At 34.6% G+C, this 19,936-nt stretch overlaps 1 protein-coding gene across 3 annotated transcripts in view; it reads right to left on the bottom strand.

The window, feature by feature from the left end:
- The window catches only part of LOC105145431 (orthodenticle 1), a 74,061-nt gene that overhangs the window by 25,310 nt on the left and 28,815 nt on the right, over nt 1-19,936 (bottom strand). For 2 of the 3 annotated variants that reach the window (XM_087416805.1, XM_087416806.1), the window contains exon 2: nt 742-938. The exons of the other annotated variant lie outside the window; for it this stretch is intronic. In XM_087416805.1, the coding sequence (XP_087272931.1) occupies nt 742-786 (45 nt within the window). In that variant the 5' untranslated portion in view covers nt 787-938. The remainder of the gene's footprint in view (nt 1-741; nt 939-19,936) is intronic. 3 annotated transcript variants of the gene reach the window in all.

Here is a 19,936-nt window from a genome sequence, read left to right as displayed (position 1 = left end):
ACATTTACAAGTAAACAATTATTATAAAACAATTATTATAATTTTTACGTATACTTTAATATCTTTAGAAAGTATATTATCATTATTTAATCAGATGCTATTAATATTTGAAAGAAAAAAATGCGCAGGACACGAGTAACCTAATCGTGTGTACTAAGGATTAATTCAAAAGTACAAAAAAGAGATCTTAATCCATCTTCCTTTCTTAATCCTCTAGGAACAAGTGTTACAAATTTGCAATGTTCACTTTCAAATTAAATTCAGGACAAATTCAGAGTAAATTGAAGATCTGTGCAAATTATACTTAAGAACTGATATTGAAAATGTATGTAATATTGAATACTAAAATACAAATATTACTATCTACTTTTATTCGATAGAAACGCTATGCGTCGACTCTCTCTCTCTCTCTCTCTCTCTCTCTCTCTCTCTCTCTCTCTCTCTCTCTCTCTCTCTCTCTCTCTCTCTCTCTCTCTCTACATATATATGTATACACACACACACATTGTAAAAAATAAACAATTAATTTTAATTTAAAAACTTATAGTGGATTTTCTGAGTAATACGAAAATGTTAAAACACAAAAATGTCAATTTTAACATTTTTGCATGCTTAGAAAATTCACTACACATCTTTAAGTTAAAATTTTTATTTTTTTACAGTAAAGGCGTCACGAATTTCTGTTTCAAATTTTAGGAAGTTATATAATATATTAATTTTTACAAAAATATTGTATCTTACACATGACATGTGTAGCTCCTTTTCATCTTTATAGTACGGCAACATCACAATGTTATTTAACGTTAATGTAATTTAGTTAACGTTATATCTTCGGTAAAAATTTTGCAAGCAGTGGATCGATTCAGTAATATGTTCGAAAATAATTTTTTGAAAAATTTCGAAGTGTATGTTGTGCCAATTGTTGAACAAAGATTTTTCTAAAACAAGACAGAAAAGTTGTAGTGATATTGCAAATAAATTAATGAATTATGAATAACGAATGAATAGTGAATGCAATTTGTTAAAAATAAGTATTACAAAGATTCGTACACGCCAGTTCGTTCGTGATACAAAAAGAAAAAATTTTGAATAGTTTTTTCGTTATTTATTTACTTTGTTTGTATTTTTAGAGATACATACTGTAACAAAAAAAGCTTGCCTCTCAATACAATTAACTTGCAATCTGTAGATCCACGTTCAATCCCATCTAGACGATTTTTCGCGTTTAAGGAGCCGAAAATTACTTTATCTGGTGATTAAGATATCTTTGATCATCAGCTCCGTTCCGATCCGATGTTTGTCAACTGTAAGTCTTATATATCTACTGATATTATATTGAACATTAAGCTCTAACAATCTAATTTCGAAAAAATCTATTGTTATTGAATATATAATTACTGTAACAAAAAAAGAAACGATCGAAATAATCAACGCAATATTCGTTGAAATTGTTCTAGCAATTATTATTTATTAACCTTATTGTAACTCTTAACGCAGGTTTCGTTATCGTTATAATATCATTGCACAGCATTTTTATCATGATAAAAAAGCTGCGCAACGATGTTATAAAAACTTGAGTTAAGTGTTACAGATTAGCTCTGTTGATCTTTAAATAATGCAACAGAATTTCGATTATCCCCGCTTAAATAGATATATTGGTATATTAGTGTTTATATAGAGATTTCTCGTTTTTGAGGTTACTTTTTAATAAAATAAAATCCTGTCATCCATCAAATCCTACCAGCAGTATATAATTGATGTTTTTCACACGTATTTATTTCGAGTAATTCTTGAAATTTTGTAAAGTAATTTGCATCAAAATTGTAAGGGTTGTAGTTGTCTTATGAAACATCTATGACATGAATTACGCTAATCCTGATCAGAGGAGGGGAGTATCAGAAACAATCCAATTTTCTTTTAATCTATAGGGACGTATTTAAGTATATCTCAATCCAAAATGAAGAAGATAAAACAAATTTTTTTTAAATGGCGATTTTCGAAAATTTTGTAAAATTAAAATTTTGAATTTTCCATAAATTTTTTATTATTGACAATCTGCGAAAAAAATATTGCACATATCAGTTGAATTTTGGTTTGAGATATAACTACATTTCTATAAATAAAAAAAAATTGATTGTCTATACTTCAGATGACTAGGACCGGTGCAATTCATATCGCAGGCATTTTATAACATGGCATACAATGTGCAACTCTTATAATAGCTGTATGTCCGATATTTATTGTGTATGTACGTAAAATCTATAGTGCATGTAATATATGCTAGAAAATATCGAAACACAATCAATATTGACGCATATCACTTCAAAAAATTTGAAGAATTATTTGAAGTATAAATAAATACGTAAAAAATTCTCAATACTTTTTTTATTCTAATTCCTAAAAATCTCTCTCTCTCTCCTCCTCTCGATTAGAATATCTCTTAACTATTCATTTATCCAAAACGTATCATTTGCTAAAAAGAAACATTCTATATCCATTTATTATGCGCTGATCTACCTTGTGAATTTGATGATGTATGATGTATTAATACGACAAAGCGTTGACATGAGTATGCCAGGGAACTTTTTTTTTCGCAGCTGTTCGACATCAGATCTTGCCGCTAATTTCCTTTTTCCTTTTTCCAAAATAGTATTTTATGTATCTTCGTTTAGATACAAGAAGGAGATGTGACTAGCGATTTAAGAAAGGAAATGAAGGGCTATAACTTCAGGTAGGTTGATCCTTGTCGAACAACGTTAGCATCGGTGTTAATGAAATAAACGAACAAGTTGTCATTTAAAGAAAATGATATCTCGAATACACTTGCCGATGAATCGTGTCAACATCATTTGGACAAAATCACAATTAATACTTGTTCTCATATAATATTTAACATCTATCACTGTATTATCGCATATCACTGCGATCCTCACTGAGAGACTATTCTGCAGTTACTGACTGAGTTTATTCCTTCACGCCTAGAACTACACATTCCAAATCTATAATTTTCTTTTATTCCGCTGTCTTTCACTTTTTTCTACCTGATACCAGAAGACAGGTTTCTGTTTTCTTGAAAAGTGGGGCGTATAAATGGCTAGTTTTGTCTGGTTGGTTTCGGAACACAAATGGAAATATCATGATTTGAATCTGAACTACGAAAAGACTTATTAAATAACTTAACCAATTTTTTTGTTTTATAATCTTTACTTAAAACAAAGGTGAATAACATATGTATAAATAATTATTTTTGCAATAATTGTGAAATTCGTTAAGAAAAAACAAAATCACACTAATCGACATTGATCAATATGTTAATATCACGGTTTCAACATAATGATGAAAATACGACTGTTGACTCGATTAGCTTGATCATCTCTTTACATTACGTGAAACGCGGCGAAAAATTAATGTCTAGAGGTCTATTCTTTGCGATTAAACTAGCGTACACTTGTACCTAAAATGAAGTAGATGTAATTTGAAATTTAATGAAAGCAAGATAAAAAATGTTAGTGTATCTAATGAGCGACGAAGAGCAGATCTAACGTGCTGTGAAATCGACGGTCAGCGTCACGTGCTAAACCGGAAGTATCTGATGAAGTGGGGAGGAAGCGTGCCGAAAAGTCGGCTTTAGCCGCGTGAAACTTAACTCGACGCTAAACGCTTAAATAAACTTCGAGATGCGTTTTTATCCGGCAGGGAAAGGGAGACGCGACGGGGAAAGGAACCAGGAGGCAGACGCGCCACGTAGGTAGGTATGTTTACACGGGGGCATTATGGCGGATAATGTTTGTTATAGGCGTCTATGCCGCGCAGCCGCGAGAGGCGAGACTATCCGACGTTAAAAGGCCAGCTTGGCCGATCCGCTTACGGCGGATGAGGCTTAAATTGAGTGAGAGATAGTGAACTCCCTGTGCAACGAGTACGACGCGCGAATACCGCGCGTGCGGCTGCCGTCGCACATGTCGCTGCACATCGTCTGCTCGTTGGTAATCTAAGCGACAACCCCGCGATTATTCTTATATGGATACTCGCGCTTATGCTAACAACAAGTAAGAGAGCGTTCCGATGTATTGTATGGTAAGGTTTGGAGTCATACTCCTCGGAAAATTCTGCCGTAGATACGTGTCTCTCTGGTTGATAAGAGCGAAAATAACTTCACGCCCGTGCTTGCCTCAGCTGGATGCAGTTTACTTGATGCTTCAAACACTTTGAAACATTTGATTGACCAGAAGAATTTTACTAATTATTCAATCAAAGAAATATCGATCGTATTTAATATCTAAATTCGACAGCTATCATAACCGCTTGATTCCTGGTTGGGCATAATTCAATTTTAAATATATGATATTTACTGAAACACAAGAGTAGTTTTACAAATCTATTTTATATATCGATTGCTTCAAAGTATTTGTAGCATCAAGTGGACCGTAGCTTCAATCTTCTATGAGTTGTAGATTAGGTTAATGCTGCTGTTTCGATTTATCGTATAACGCAATTTTAATAGAATATTAATTTATTTAATATTAGTAAAATTCAAGTCAGCATGGGATTGGAAATGAAATCTTTTAAACGTTAAAGAAATGATACTTATTTGCAGAGTAACATTTAATTGTGTTCGATTTAAATGTATCATCGATTATGTTGCAATAGTATCATGAGAGCATTACGAATGAATGAGGGGGCATTGTTAATCTACACGACTGTATATCATCTGTCGGTTACCAAGAACTTACGTTATTAAAATCAAAACCGCTTCTGTGATATTCATTGAATTACTCGACTTGAGTTGATTTTTTATTCTGTTTCCTGAATATATGGATACTACATTTAAATCCAGAATCCATTTCTTAATATCCTATACGCAAATAACTTATTAGTCTACATTAATCTTATGGCATATCTATAGGGTGGAGTTGTAATAGTTGACAGAGTAGAGTTTAAAGTTGACATAGTTTTGATGCTAAGATGTTGCAGTGAGTAAAATCACTATGAGAGAGGTTTGAAGATTTACAGTTCGGAATTAAATTTTGATTCTAACATACATTATGCGCGAATTATGTAAGTTCTTGTGACAATTTGCACAATTTACACAATTGCGTGTATAGATACACAGTAAATAAACGTTAACTCGACCAACGAAATGAATTTCATGAAACTTTATTTACAGATTATTACGTGATCCTTTATTATCCTGATAATTAAAATTCCGAGAGTCATAAGATATGTGTCTCGCATATAAATAAGTAAAAATAATAGTACGATTATCTTAATTATATTTACCTACGTGCACTAGCATTTACCTAAATGAAAAAGGTAAATAATGTTGTCAAAATTTTTTCTATTACTCTCTATTTTTCTCTTTGAATGTTAAAAGATCGTAGAAAATCTTTACATTCCTAGGGACATAATTCCTGTATAGAAAAAGCTAAATGTCTGTACATGTACGTATTTTAGAATTCTAATATTTGACACGAAAATGAAAAAGTAAGTCAATGAAATGTTTCAATCGATATGATTAATACAAATAAATGCAATATATTCTTTCATTATGACTTCGTAGCGATATTATTTTTTTGCATAAAATTTTTTGGCATATGGTAAAATATATTAAGGCTCCTGACTGTCCATCACGAATATTCAGATTGACGTCAAAAGCGAAAAAACATATAATAAAAATTCTTGCAAAATATATTAAAATAGAAATATATTTCAATAAAACAATATTTGCAATTGATAGAGTACATTTGTAAAACATATCGAAAACCCTCCTTTTATTTCAGAATAAAATAAAATCATATTTATTTCAATTCGGCAGTTGTTACATATCTTGTTTCGTTTTCTGTGACTAGGTATACTCAATTTAATTTCAAATATACGGTTATTTATTGAATATTGGAACACAAGAAGAATTTTCAGTCACTTTATATAAATCTATTCTATCTCTGATTGCATGTTTTTTTTTTATTAAAAATACTCACATTTTTTAATACAGTTTGCAAGAATTTTCTTTATATATTTTTTTCGCTTCTAATAAACGTCATAATCCAAGATGACTGCAGTGAGTAGGAGCCTTAAGTACATTACACTTATTGTTAATCTTTTTTCCAATTTCGAAAATATATAATTATTCATTGATTATCAAAATATAAAAAATTGTCATTTATTTTGCAAATCTATTCTATTGATTATGAATATCATTTTATAAAAAATATTTACGTTTTAATATAGTTTGCAAAGATATGCTTAATTTTTCATACTCTTTCATTTGTGCAGCATCACACTTTAGATAAGGTTTCGATCGTATGGAAAACTCGAGATCGATAGTTTCCGTGTACGTGATCTTGTGATTGGACGGCACGATCGATATTCGATTTCGCTGGTTTATCGGTGTTACTTGCGCGAAAATCGTGCCGGCGACGTTAAACACCTCAAAGCTCGCGAAAGCCGATTAGCGTCGTCGCCGTCGGGACGATTTCGGTGAAATGCGAATACTACCGGAAAAACTTTGACATCCTCTCTACGAAGGGGGTGGAAATACGGGAACGATTGTCCAACGATTAAACATCGAGGACGATTTCGCATTCTTTAAAAGCGGCTCGAATCGTTACGCTCGTTTATGGGTTAATCCTTTCGCTGTAAAGGACGATCGTGGTACTCTAATATGTCGCCATAGTGGTATTTCCAAAATAATCCTCTCACGTTAATTGGATTGAAAAGAGCTGACGGCTTGTGATTTCAGCAACCTTCCTCAAGGTAGATATTAACATTAATCTCTGACGGCCCGTTAAACGTAACTTTTTTTTTATTTCAAGGATGATTAATGTTGACGAATGTTAAATCACTTCTATTTCCCGATTAAAAATTAACTGCTCGTCTAATTAACATTTGTTAGCGAGAGTTTGAAGAAGATTAGTTATTTTTAAAAAATAAATTCTATAAAAAAATTCAATCTATATTCTAGAATTAATATATTTATACAATCTGTTTAATATATATGTCAATAAAATTATTTTATATTAACATATAATATAATTTTTTTTCAATCAAATTGATGATAAAAAATTTCGACAAAACAATATCACATTGTGTCATATATACGGAAATAGATTTATGTAAAAATTAATGAACTTTTATCATCTTCAAGCTTTTAAATTTTTAATGATTGGATAAATTTTTTAATAATACTCTTTAATTGTAATTTTCTTAATTGATTCTGTTCGTTCTACAAGTTTGAATCGAGGTTCGAACTTTGCAATTAATTACATAGATGAGAAGACATATCTTTCAAATATAACTTTAAGTTTGATTTCCTAAATCTGATAAGAGTGTAAATAAAGCGTCATTTTTGCGCACGTGTGTATCATATATTTTGACTCTTTTAAGTGAATCGAAAGTTAATCAATTCGCGGATTAAGAAGCTTGCGATGGGGGTAAGAATCACGTGTGATTCAGCAAGCAATTTTATACTCGAGTAGCCGTCGCGGCCGCCATTGCGTGGCACGAGCACAACTCGTTATCAAGCTGGAAGGGGTTCGATAAATTGAGAGGAAAGAAAAGTTAACAAAGAAACTTCCTATGGGTGACAACCGGTTCGAGGGAAGTCAAGATGGGTAGCGAAACGGATCGTGGAAAGTCGCGCGAGCTTCGATTTGCACACCGTAAGTCGCCATTATTAAAGCATCTTCGCTTCCGTCGCTATCCTGGGGTTATTTGTTGAATATCTCAGCAACCTTATGCATATGTATTCTAACCATTCAATCTTGACAACATAGTTATAAACATACATATTTATAAGTATACAGGGTGACTCCAGATTTCCTATTCAAAATTTGAAAGTAAATTCTACAAGCGCTGAAATAAAAAAATGTTATATAAACAAAAGTTTTTAAATGCTTCATTAAAAGTTATAACGAAAATGTAAAATATGTAAAAAAAACTGTTTTATCTAAGTTTACATTTTAAATTCGCATGTCAATATAAGAGACATAATTTTATATAAGACATATATAATTTTAGATATCTTTTTCTTTTTTCGAGGAAGAAAACCTTGTAAAGATTTCTTCTTTCTTCTAACAAAAACAATGATAAATTTAACAAACTTAGTGATATGAGCGGCATAAAGAATTAGAAGAGTAAAGAAAAAAATAAATTTTGAATGATATATAGGATGTACGTAATTACATTTGTCTTTGATAAATTCGAGCTCGACTTATCATTTTTATAAAACTACAGAATATCTAAAAATTTGTCTATCTAATGAAATTTAATATCCCATCTAATATATGTTTAATAATGACCTAATAATGCCAATAACAATCGACATCCGAGAGATTTTGCAACATGAAATATGAACACGGTTTTACAATTATAAAGAAATATTTCCCGAAAACAGATGACTAGGTTTGATTCACGAAGCGAATTTTGAAGAGAAACACGACACACAATAACAAGAAACAAATCAAGAAAAACGGAGCAACGTAAGAACCTTGATGATGACCACTTTTAACGGAGTAGAAATAGACGAGACATTAAAACCACTGAATTGCACTCATGAGGGGAAGAAAAAATAAAATGGGGAAAAAGGATGGAGACCGAGAAAGCGAGGAGAAATGAGGAGGGCTCGTGCAGGCAAGTTTGCGCGAGACTCGACGAATGAGAGGAAGAAGGGCCCCGCGCGGCTAAAAAAATCCATATAAAAGTGAAAAGAGGACCGGATAGGGTGACTCGTTCGAAGGGAAAGACGGCTGAAAGGGAAGGGGAGGAAAGACAAGAGGAAGAAGGACGCAACGAGGGAGAAAGAGAGGCGCTCGTTACGAGTTTGCGCGTTTTATTCCTCCTCCCGTGTTCAAGCTCCGCCCTGATGTTTTCCCTCCTCCGGCTTTCCTATCCGCCCTTCGATTTCTCCTGTACCGCCGGGATCGTACTTTGTCGGCATCTCGACTCGCAATCCTGCCATCTAAACAACGGACATAGCAAAACGCGCGCACCGTGTATATTGAGAAAATAGAAAATATTGCACGAGTGTATAATAATACATTGTCTTAACTTTTATCGCGTTTTAAGTTTCATACGTTTTAAGTTCAAAACCCTGTAGCGATCTTAATTATTACTTCGCAAATAATAAATTGTTAAACCTTTCAGTATTAGTGCTAAAACATATGATATGATGATTTAAAGTAATAAAGTCGCTCGATTGTCGTTTCTTAGTTAACTGCCGAGATAAACGCGTTCTTTTTATTGCTGTCTTTCTTTGGACAAAAGTATCGAAATTTGTACCTAAGATTAGAAATTGAATAACCATTTTTAATAAACGAGTCTTTGGAACGAATGCAAAATTATTAATATGGAAATCATTTATAAATAGCTTATGGAATTTTGATAATTATCTGAAAATATTGATAATTAATCAAGGCAGTAAGTAAGTCAATATCTATTCAATATTATCTTACAGAATCCAATATATGTATATTAATATCCATATGATTTGTAATTTATTAGTCTTAGATGGATAGGAATGATAATTATTTGACAATTCACCAAGCTTAGAAATTTTGATGAATCGAGATATAAATACATATCGAGATTAACATACAGAAAAATGTATAATAATATGCGCTAGATTTCTAATAAATTTTATGGAATTGACAAGTTCATATAGAGATTCCTGCTTTATGCTTATTTACCAGAAAAGTAAAATTTACTGTACTTTTCTGGTAATAAATAAGCAATCGCATATAGCCATATTTTTCATAAAATAAATTTTATGTTAATGCAATTTATTACTATTTCTTAATTTATAAATTACCACCTAATTGGAATTTACTTTATCAACGAGCATATTTTGCTTTAGCGCTGACAAAATTTACTTTATTGTTGAGAATTGTATGATTCATTTTACCGAAAGATAATAATTAAATGATACTTGAATGAATTTACTATAAGCGTAATATATTTTTTATCTTACATCTCTGATATTTTTTGCTTTCAGGTAAATAAAGTTTGTCATAAATTTAAAAAAAAAATAGCCAGAATATTTTTACTAAACTTGTAAGATTATTTATTCTTCTCCATGCTACCGGTAAAATAATCGCAGATGTCAATTAGAAAATTATAAAATTTATTAACAATAAATCTTCTTAAAAAGCAGGTATTTTTCTGAATCGTTCTATAATCATTTTCGCACCATTTATCTCATCAACTTTATTACTTTCATTTGAATTCCAACAGCATATTCGTGCAACCGGTTTTGCAACGAACGCAAACATTTTTTCGGCATCCATTCCACCTCACCCTCCAATTTCAAATTCCGAAGATATCAGTCGAACTATTTAGGTATCAACGAACAGGAATTCTCTGTTGATATCCGCATCACAGTCAAACATCTCATTCTCTCATGGAATGTTACTTCGTCGAGTTATACCTTCCAATAGTATCCCCGTGGCTACAAGTAGCGCAACATCGTGAAACTTCGTACAAACACGTAAACGCAAAGAGTGGTTGTTTATCGAAATTACCCGCGACAGCTCGCCCACCACCGTCGAATAGACATTGTCGGCAGGCGGCAATTTCATAAGAATACAAACAGTAAATAGGATACGAGGTAAATCATAACGCTGGCATTTTTATACCGTACTCAACCGACCGTGTATTCTACGAGACATTCCGGTGTAACTCACGATTCGTGTAAGTGCTCGTTAAATTCTAACGCCGTCCATATCCGCCGCTTGCTTCCCTAACGTCTCTTCGCTATTCATGTTACAATAAAATCTTCAAGCCGCCTTCGCGTCTTTACAAACGCATCGTTTTACGACTGCCTGGTAACGCCATCGCGAAACTTCGACGGCATTCGCGATTCACTCGATTGATCGACGATCGAAAGGCAAAAATCGAAGAAGCAAAAATGAAAAACGTCGAGAGATATTTCGAAGCAGCGTTTTCTCAGCTGTCGGATATAAAAAACATTGTGAGTCTCACGGTCGCCTTTGTCGTATCTCCCGATTCCTCAGTTCGCGTAGAACCACGGATTCGTCCTAAGAACGATCCTCTTCTTTTTCTTTCTTTTTTTTTTTTCTTTCGTTTCTCCTTCGTTTTTTCAAAGGATCATTCTCTTCTCATCCTCCCACTCCCACTGTCTTCGCGAGGCTCACGGGAGCGGCGGTCGATAATAAACGATATGCGCGTCACACAGACTCGCGAAATATTAAATACAGTCGCGCATTTATGACGGCTCCGGTGGGAAAGAGAGGGCCCTCGATCGTTGGGCCCTCGGAACTCAGTGGGGGGAAAAAGAATCAAGAAGAAGGCAGAGAGCGGGCAGAGAAAGAAAGGACGAGCGTGCGAAGGAAGCGGGTGTTCTTCTCCCCCCTCCCCCCTCCCACCCCCCCTCCCACCCCTCCATCCCCGTCGACGAATTTATAGAGGAGAAATTAGGAGGTTTATAGAAGCTGTGCGCGGTAGCTAACCGTAGATCATCATTAGAGGCCCAACTGGGCTGCTATATACGGATACATATGTGCCGCGGGTCCAGCCACATATTTACCTGGCCACAGCGACCGACAGCCCGACAGGTATGCCGATGCGGCGTGGAGGCTGGAGAGCACACGCGTGTTAGAGGCGCGGCCCTCTCGTGCGTGTGCCTACTGCCTCGTGTTCGGGATGATATGCGGTAGGATTGGTAGGAACTTCTACAGCGCGCGAGAATATTTTTCTCCGACGCGTTCCGATGCGTTTACGTAGCCGTTGCCTGCGGACGAACCCGCGAGATGAACGGAGACTCGGATAAATTGATCGGGATAGAAAAATTACCGACCTAATTTAATATTAAAAAAAAAAATGTATATTCCTCAAATATCCCTGTGAAAAATATCTCTAGAAGTGAAAGTAAAATTTTGTAATAAATTAGATGGACGGGAACTCTAGTTAAGTAACATAAAAGTTTAATAAGTGAATGTTATAATAAATTTGTATTTATAGACAAGGTGTTTGAAGGGTTCGAGTGACAGTATTCACAGAATAATAAAAAAGCATATATATAAGTATAAAAATCAATATTTATGGAGTTGGAAAACCTGGAATTGTTATTTTCATTATATAAATATTCTATGTGTCGACCATTTTTTCTGTACAGTGTTCAGCTCTTCGATAGAAAAGCACTTTGTATGTTTGTCAACAAATGTGTGAGAAGTCCAGAATTGTTGAAAGAACTTATTGATTTTAAACTTATTCATCAGAAGTTTTTTTCATTATGTTGCTAAAAATACTATCTGTCAAAGCTGTAACTTTTTCCTGAATATTTTATATATCGCTTTCTTATTTAAAAAATGACAACTCACAATTTTGATACTATAACTATTGTAGAAGAATAAAAGTTTGTCAAGTATGTTCTTTCTTCATGTTTTTTTATTTTTTTCTGCAAACAACTAAAAAAAAAATGACAATTTTTTAACGATATGCCGTCACGTTAAAAATCGAGTTCAATTTCAGAGCATGGAAAGGTACGAGAAAGGCAGCTTTACTGTCCTACTTAATTAGGGCAGAAGTGAAACTCGCATTAATTGCGAGCGAGATAATTTTTCCCCTTTTTAAGACTCTCATCGTAAATTACGTGCACGATATTTATCTGTGATATCCAACGAACTCGTCTTTGTATGCGCGCGAGTCATCGTATTTTTCTTCGTTGCGTGCCACTGTCGTTACGACACGAAATAAATGCTTGTGCATGTACAAAGCACATATATGAAGGTATATAGTTAGTTATTAACGGCGCACGCTGTGAGATCCGCGTTGCACCGAGCTCTCCCCGGAAAGGCGCGAGTGGAAGAGGAGAAAGCGAGAGAGGGTGGGAGCTTTCAGTTACGTGAATTTCGTTTCGAGAAAACTTACTGCACGTTGGTGGATAGGGTGTATATAGAATGCACAAAGGCTCTGGGCACGGCAGCGAGACTGCTTTGTGAGAGTCCTAATGGACGCTGGGTAATGATGTCGACGAAAGATTGTACTTTGTGCGTAATTCTATCGCCTTGGTACTCTATCTGCACAAGGAATTTTCGCCGGAAATTTCGCTCTGTTATAATGTCGCATTAAGCACATGACGGCTTTGCTAAAATACCGTAAAGATCATAAAATACCGCGTTGTACGATACGGGAGCACAAAGCGTTATCAATTATTGTCCAATCTCACTATGAGTCGATAATAACATACGACTTATTCTATGATTTATTACGTTTGAGTATTGTAAAGGATGCACTTTAATTTGACAGTCTGTAAATTATTTTATTCTAAAGTAACATTGATTTATTAGTCCGTCAGGTTGAGCCGATAAATTAAATAATTACGAGATTTAGCATTATCCTTCGCGCTGAGTGCGCGGTTAACGTTACTCGCATGTTCATTGCGCATGAGGTATGCTTCCTCGCGCGTGAAACGTCTATGAGTACTTAATCAAAATGTTGTAATCGTGGCATTAAAAAATTCCAAGATCTCCTAACCCCGTGCGTGTGTGTGTGTGCGTGTGTGCATGTGGATATTCAAAGTATGACTCGCGCGTAACGGTGCGACTAACAATCGGCAATAAAGGGCAATCGGTAGGTCTTTCACGGAATAGCGGTATATTTTTACGGCCAAGTAACGTACCCTTGCTTACCGGGAGAGAAGAATCTCGCCGGAAAGAAGTGAAAGGACGACGTACGCCGGGTATCCACGGATCCCGGCCATTAGATACGGTCCGGCACCATTACGAAATGTTCGTAACATAACGAATTATCGGTATCCGTGCGTCATCGTCGCCATTATAATTCTTCTTCTAGGCCTCCAATTAACCTCGTCGATGCCTTTCATCGAATCGCCATCCGTTGATGTATTCCGTTATCACTCGCTATTACGGAACGTGTCTGTAGACGCGAATCTACTTGGTCGTAATTGGATCCGAAGTAAGCAACTTTACGGCCTTCATTTGCACAGCTCTCATGATAAGATCTACGATTCTTTATTCATTATTGTGGAAGAAGCGACAGGTTACTATTGTCACCAAGTTTGTCATGATGGAATTCTGATTTCATCATGACCGGATTTTTGGGACTAACGGCGCCAAGACGCCCACAAATCTTAGATATCTTAAATATCTAGTTGAACCTTTCACAATCTGATTTCTTAAACGTATGAAAATTTCAGTTCGAGATTTACCAAAAACAAACCTGTATATTATTTCAAAGAACAATGTTAAAAAAGATTGTTTTTTTCCCCACTAATGGAAACATAAAAAACATAGTGAATCTTATAGATTTCGATCTGCTGAACACGATGGTTCTATTAGTTTTTATTAAAAATGTGGGGAGCACCGTTATTTTTCAGTGAAAATAAAATGTTCTTTTACGTTTCCATTAGTGGGAAAACAGCTTTTTTTTTTGTTCTTTTTCCAATCTTCAAAGTTAAACGTAAATTTTTTTACTGGATATTGTATTCAAAAATAAATATCTCAATTCTCAAGTCTCTTCGTTGAACTTTTAACAGCTACATCCGTCCTTTACCATCCATTTCGGTTTTCTCAAGAGTATTTCAAGAGCATTCCACGACTGTGCTCAATAATATACGGTTCGTCCGGTGATACATGAAGTGGCGGTTAGTGGCAGCCAACAGTTTGGCGAAGCGACGGAAAAGCGGCATGGCGTCTGTCGTGCTTCCGCAAAGCAACGTACCTCTACCTGGTCCGGAGGGGCATGGCGCGGTCCAGGGCCGGTCTGCCACAGAAACTGCTAAATCTCCCGTAGTAGTGGTAAACACCATCAGTGTAAGCCGCAAATCCTGGCTTAACCCGAGCCTATGAATTGGTTAAAGGTCGCGTTAACTGGGCTCGTCCCGTGTCACCAACGAGAAGAAGCGCCGCGGCTCTTTCTCCCTTAGGTATTACATACCTTCGTTCCTTCATACTGATCTCGTCTTTCATCTCTTTCGGATTCTCCTCTGGCGCTTTCTGAGAGAGAAGAGCCCTAATTGGCGAAACCGAAAGATTTCGTTCGAGATCCTTGCTTGGATTATCATCGATAGCTATGTATCTATAAATAGATACACCCATTTGCTTCCGAATGCAGGGATAAAATATTGTTCGAAACGCGCACCTCCTTGGTAAGGGTTAAAAGCCTCGTTGACGATTCTTTAAGTATCGGGAGTTAAGCGTGAATAACGCGGTCCTTTGATCGCCAGGTATGCCGTGCACCCGCATTTCTATGTAAAGCTCGTTACCAAACTCTCAGCTTCGACCGGATGCTGCGATCAAATAACGAGCCTCCGATTCAGTCAGAGATGCAAGTAGTAATCTCATTATTTGCCGAACGTGTGTCGCTACAATGAATGAATGATTCCTATGTAGTCGTTTTTCGCATGTTTTCACCCACTCGCTTTACTCATATTATATCCATTCATTCGATCGGTATTCAAAATCGACTTATTGAAGAAAATTATTTGAAGTAAACTGAAAATGCTATTTCTGTTATATTCTGTTTGGAAAATAACATTTCTGTTATGTTACTGTCTTCTTTTACTGTCAGATCCGCATTATGTGAACCGTTTCTTGAAATTCCTGTGAAAACGCCAGTGCCAATTTGTGTAATCGCTCGAGGATTATTCGAAAAACAATATAAGATGATGTTTTGAGTAACGAGATTTTCCGCGTTAGTAACTGGTTCCTTATAAATCGATTGACATTCGCGAAGTGTCGAACATATGTTTTGCTGGATCATCGCTGAGAAACTGAGATTATACGTAGCGATTAGCAAGCTTCATTTAATTTTATCAATGTGCCGCGTAAGCTCACACGATTTCGAGAACAAAAGTTAACACACAAAGGAATCTTTATCTCTTACTTTACAAATGCCATTTATTGACATGTGTATGACAGAATCTCATTAATTATTGATCTTTACGATTGATGTATTTTTATGAATGAAAATTTAATTTTCAACACAAGTGTTTGAATTCTGTACGAAGATTTCGTTTTCAATGTTTTTCATATTTTTCTATATGACGAATATAACAAATAAAAAATCTAGAGAACTCGACAGAAAATTTTTAAGAAAATTTATATGTATGTAAAAATTTAAAAAAATTTATTTCCTATACATTTTAAAAAAGATACCATAATAATATGACATTCAAAAAGTCAGTGGATTTTGGTATATTAAGAATAATATAATATATTAAATTTCTAGCGATTATATGTATAAATTGAGGAAAAATCTGTCATAGTAAAATAATCGCGTTGAAAAGAACTTAACATAATGTTACAAAGAAAACATTTAATCTAATCTTCTATAAATATACGTTCAAAACAAAAAGAAAAAACAAAGGAAAAAGATAGAAAAAGAAACGTTATATTTTTCGCTTACTTCTTTTCTTCAACTTTTTCTTTCCGTTTCTTTATTTCGTCTATAAATACGAATAAATATAATGACGAAAAAAAATTAATGGAGCCGACCGGGAGATACTTCGTACTTTATACACTTCTAATCTTGTATCTAAACTCACGACTGCTTAATTACTTCTAATATTCTCGGCTACATATATCTAATCAGCCATACTGCCTTATATTCTTAAATATGTATTTATAGAAAATAAGAACTGAACTGTTATTATCTCTTTGTAATGTAATATTTTAAGTAAATTTTTTCCAACGCAATCATTTTACCACATTATAAAGTTGCGCCATCGACGTTCAAGAAGAGATATCGGATTCTAAACTTTCTAACTTGCTTTAATATATTTTGTCACAAATTTAATGGAACATAGGAATGCATAAAGTGTACACGATTCAATTGAAACAAAGTGTGTACTAATATATGTACATTGCACCGTAATTTCGAATAGAATCTTGAATAGAGTTAGGTTTATATTTCAATACCACATGCCTTAGTATTTTTTAATTGGTGATGGTGATTGAAACTGCGTTTTCATTTTTCCTACGTTTTCTTTTTTCGTTTACGATCGCCATGGTTATATAGTAACTATTTATTTGTCACTAGAAAACGCAAACTTACACAACAGCTAATTCAAGCAGATCTCGAGCTGAATACGGATGTATAGTCGATAATTATTGAAAGTGTCGTCGTGTCGCAAGAAAGTATTTAAGAATATTGCAATTAGAAAGCATCACACACACATATTTATGAGGTCGAATTCGCCGAGCTTTCGCCGTCAGGATTCGCACGCATACAAGGACGCAGGACGCGCGTCCAGAGAATGGGATGCGATCGCGTTCTCAACGCTGCGAGAACCCAACAATGGGCGACTTCGATCTCCGTATTCGGGAGTCGCACACAATGCGGCGTGCTGACGTGTTTATATAGCTGCGCGCGGAGGGCGTCGAAACGGGACGGGTACAGCGTGTAATTTAGTTATAGATCAGTTTGTTACAATTTGGCGTTTCGTTTGTGCGAGCCCTGTAAACGCTGTTTACCCAGGCTCCCGATGATCGACGAGTAAACGTGGTCTGTTTAAAGACTGACGCGAACGGGCCCCGTCACGGCCTACTCCTCCCCTTCTTCCCTTCCTCTCTTTCTCTTTTTTCTTCTTTTCTATATTATACCACGAATTTCTTCAAAGATACACGTGTGACGAAAAAGAAATATTCCTCCTCCGGGAAGTTCATATAATTTTAAATGTATTGTATAATCGGCGTTAGGATAGTTGAGACATTCCTTATTTGTAATAACCAATATTTTAATAGCTGTTATATTATTATATTAACTGTACGAACACAGTTATTCAAATATAAAATACTACAAATTTATAGATAATGAATTTTAAAATTGAATTGTTGTGCGCAGTTTCTATGACTTATAATCATTTTGAATACGAAAGTGTATTATTGTTTCCTTAATTTGCCCAGATAATCAACATTTTGATGTATCAAAAAATTATTCATTCGAGTCTTTTATATCGCAGCATGGTTTTACATTACATCATTTCTTCGTTTGTATGTTTTTGCAAATAATTCAGATAACAAGTACATTGTTTCTTAATTTATCTAATAGATAAGATAATCGATATCTTACTGTATTATCCCATTCAAGTCTTTTATAGATTCGTAAAAAAGATTATATACGAAATAATGCTTTTCAAGCGTTTAGACTTCAGAATACAAAATACAAAAAACATTTAAAGCTTTGGAACTTCGAGTCCATGGCAAAATAATGACATCATTCACTAACATTTCTATTTATTTAAACACATTTCAAAATTTAAGAAAATTAAATATCATCATTTCAAGTTAGATAATAATCGCGTTCATTTTCAAATCTGATATATAATTCCACTCATAATTTTTTATATTGTGTAAAATTTTGCTAAAATACATTCTAAGAAACGGTGCCAGAACCTCTTAACCTTTCGATTGTGTTAGTTTCCGTTCTTTATAATTCTCAAATTGTGAAGATCAGCACTTCCATAAACTGTATTCCACTGGGAAATTGAATGAAATATGTCCAATAATTTATTTTTCTTTCTAAATATTTCTAGGTTTTGACAGCTATACAATATGTCAATGATTAAGTACAGGAAACAAAATAGTTTATTTTCACGATCGTCTTATTGTGTTAGTCTTATTGTGTTAGATTCAGAACCATGAAGGATTTAAAATTCTATTTTAAAATGCAATTTTCATGAAAAGAGAAGTATAAATAAGGCATATTTAACGATGACATAGCTGTGTACGAACTTCGAATAGAAATAGCAAAACTCTCAGGAGATGAAATAATAATAATAATCTGAGAACCTTTTCGTGCTGTTTTTAAGATATTACTACAGTCTATTTGTTTCAAAGTTTATATAAGTTTATATTATCTAAGCTAGTTATTTAGCATTAAGAATTGATTAATAGATCTAGCAATAAAGAAATATATATATTCTCACGTATAAATTATCTTCTTGAAGAAACTTTGGTTGTAATATTCAAAATTTAAAATTATCGTTTACTTCTTATTAATCCATTTCACAATCGATAGATACACAAAAGTAATTATATGAATAGTCATAATCATTAAACTTTTAATGAAGCTATTGTATAGCGATATACGTTTTGAAGAATACAAGTATCTTGATTTTTTTTTCGGAAATAAAAAGAATATTAAAATTGGAAGTTAGAGATTATTTCGAGACGACTTTTTCGACAATTCCCTTTCGAATTACATGTTTGTATGGCCAAGAATCGTCAGCACCCAAAGTGACGAAAAACGATAAATAAAGAAAAAAAAAAAGAATTGTGGCTATATGGTGATGACATGAGACTTTAGTCGAGGTGCGACAGATACATTACTATAGTTCGACACAATGTGTCTAGAGTCATTCACTTGTCAGAAGAATCGATTCACAAGGAAAGAAATAGAAAGATTCAGGTATAAAATACTATGATAATACAAAAATAACCCGACTTCAGCAAACTTATAGGTACTTTGATAGATGGGTTTGACATTTCAATGGATCTTCATTTTTCGTTACAGTTTCACAGCATCGAAAGCCAGTATGATTGTAGAGTTCGTCGTCTTTCAAAACTAGGAAAAACTACGAAAAACTTCTTCATCAATCGCCATGGTAACAGAAAGAGATAGCAATTACAAAAGAAACGATAAGTCGCAACAAGTACATGGAATGGGACGATTCTCTTCGTACAAAGTCTTGGGAGAAATTTGGATGACATCGGCGTAGGACGCTATAGACGCGATACACGGGTCGGACATGTCTCGGAGCCTTTTAACCGTTTGACATCGGCGACACGTAGAATACATTCTGCGGGCGTCCCTAAGGCGCAGATTCCATCTCGCGCGTCAACCTGTCCGGTCGCCTCGTTTCTCGAAAGCTGACCGGGACGAGCACGCGGACATGCTCGAATATTCGAGGGCGGACGATTCCTTTTGAACTGCTGCTCGATCCGCCGACGGGAAACGTTCG

This window comes from Acromyrmex echinatior, chromosome 2 (assembly GCF_024713525.1).
Source record: "Acromyrmex echinatior isolate Ae372 chromosome 2, ASM2471352v2, whole genome shotgun sequence".
Lineage (NCBI taxonomy): Eukaryota > Metazoa > Arthropoda > Insecta > Hymenoptera > Formicidae > Acromyrmex > Acromyrmex echinatior.
This window is presented reverse-complemented; position numbering and strand designations above follow the sequence as displayed.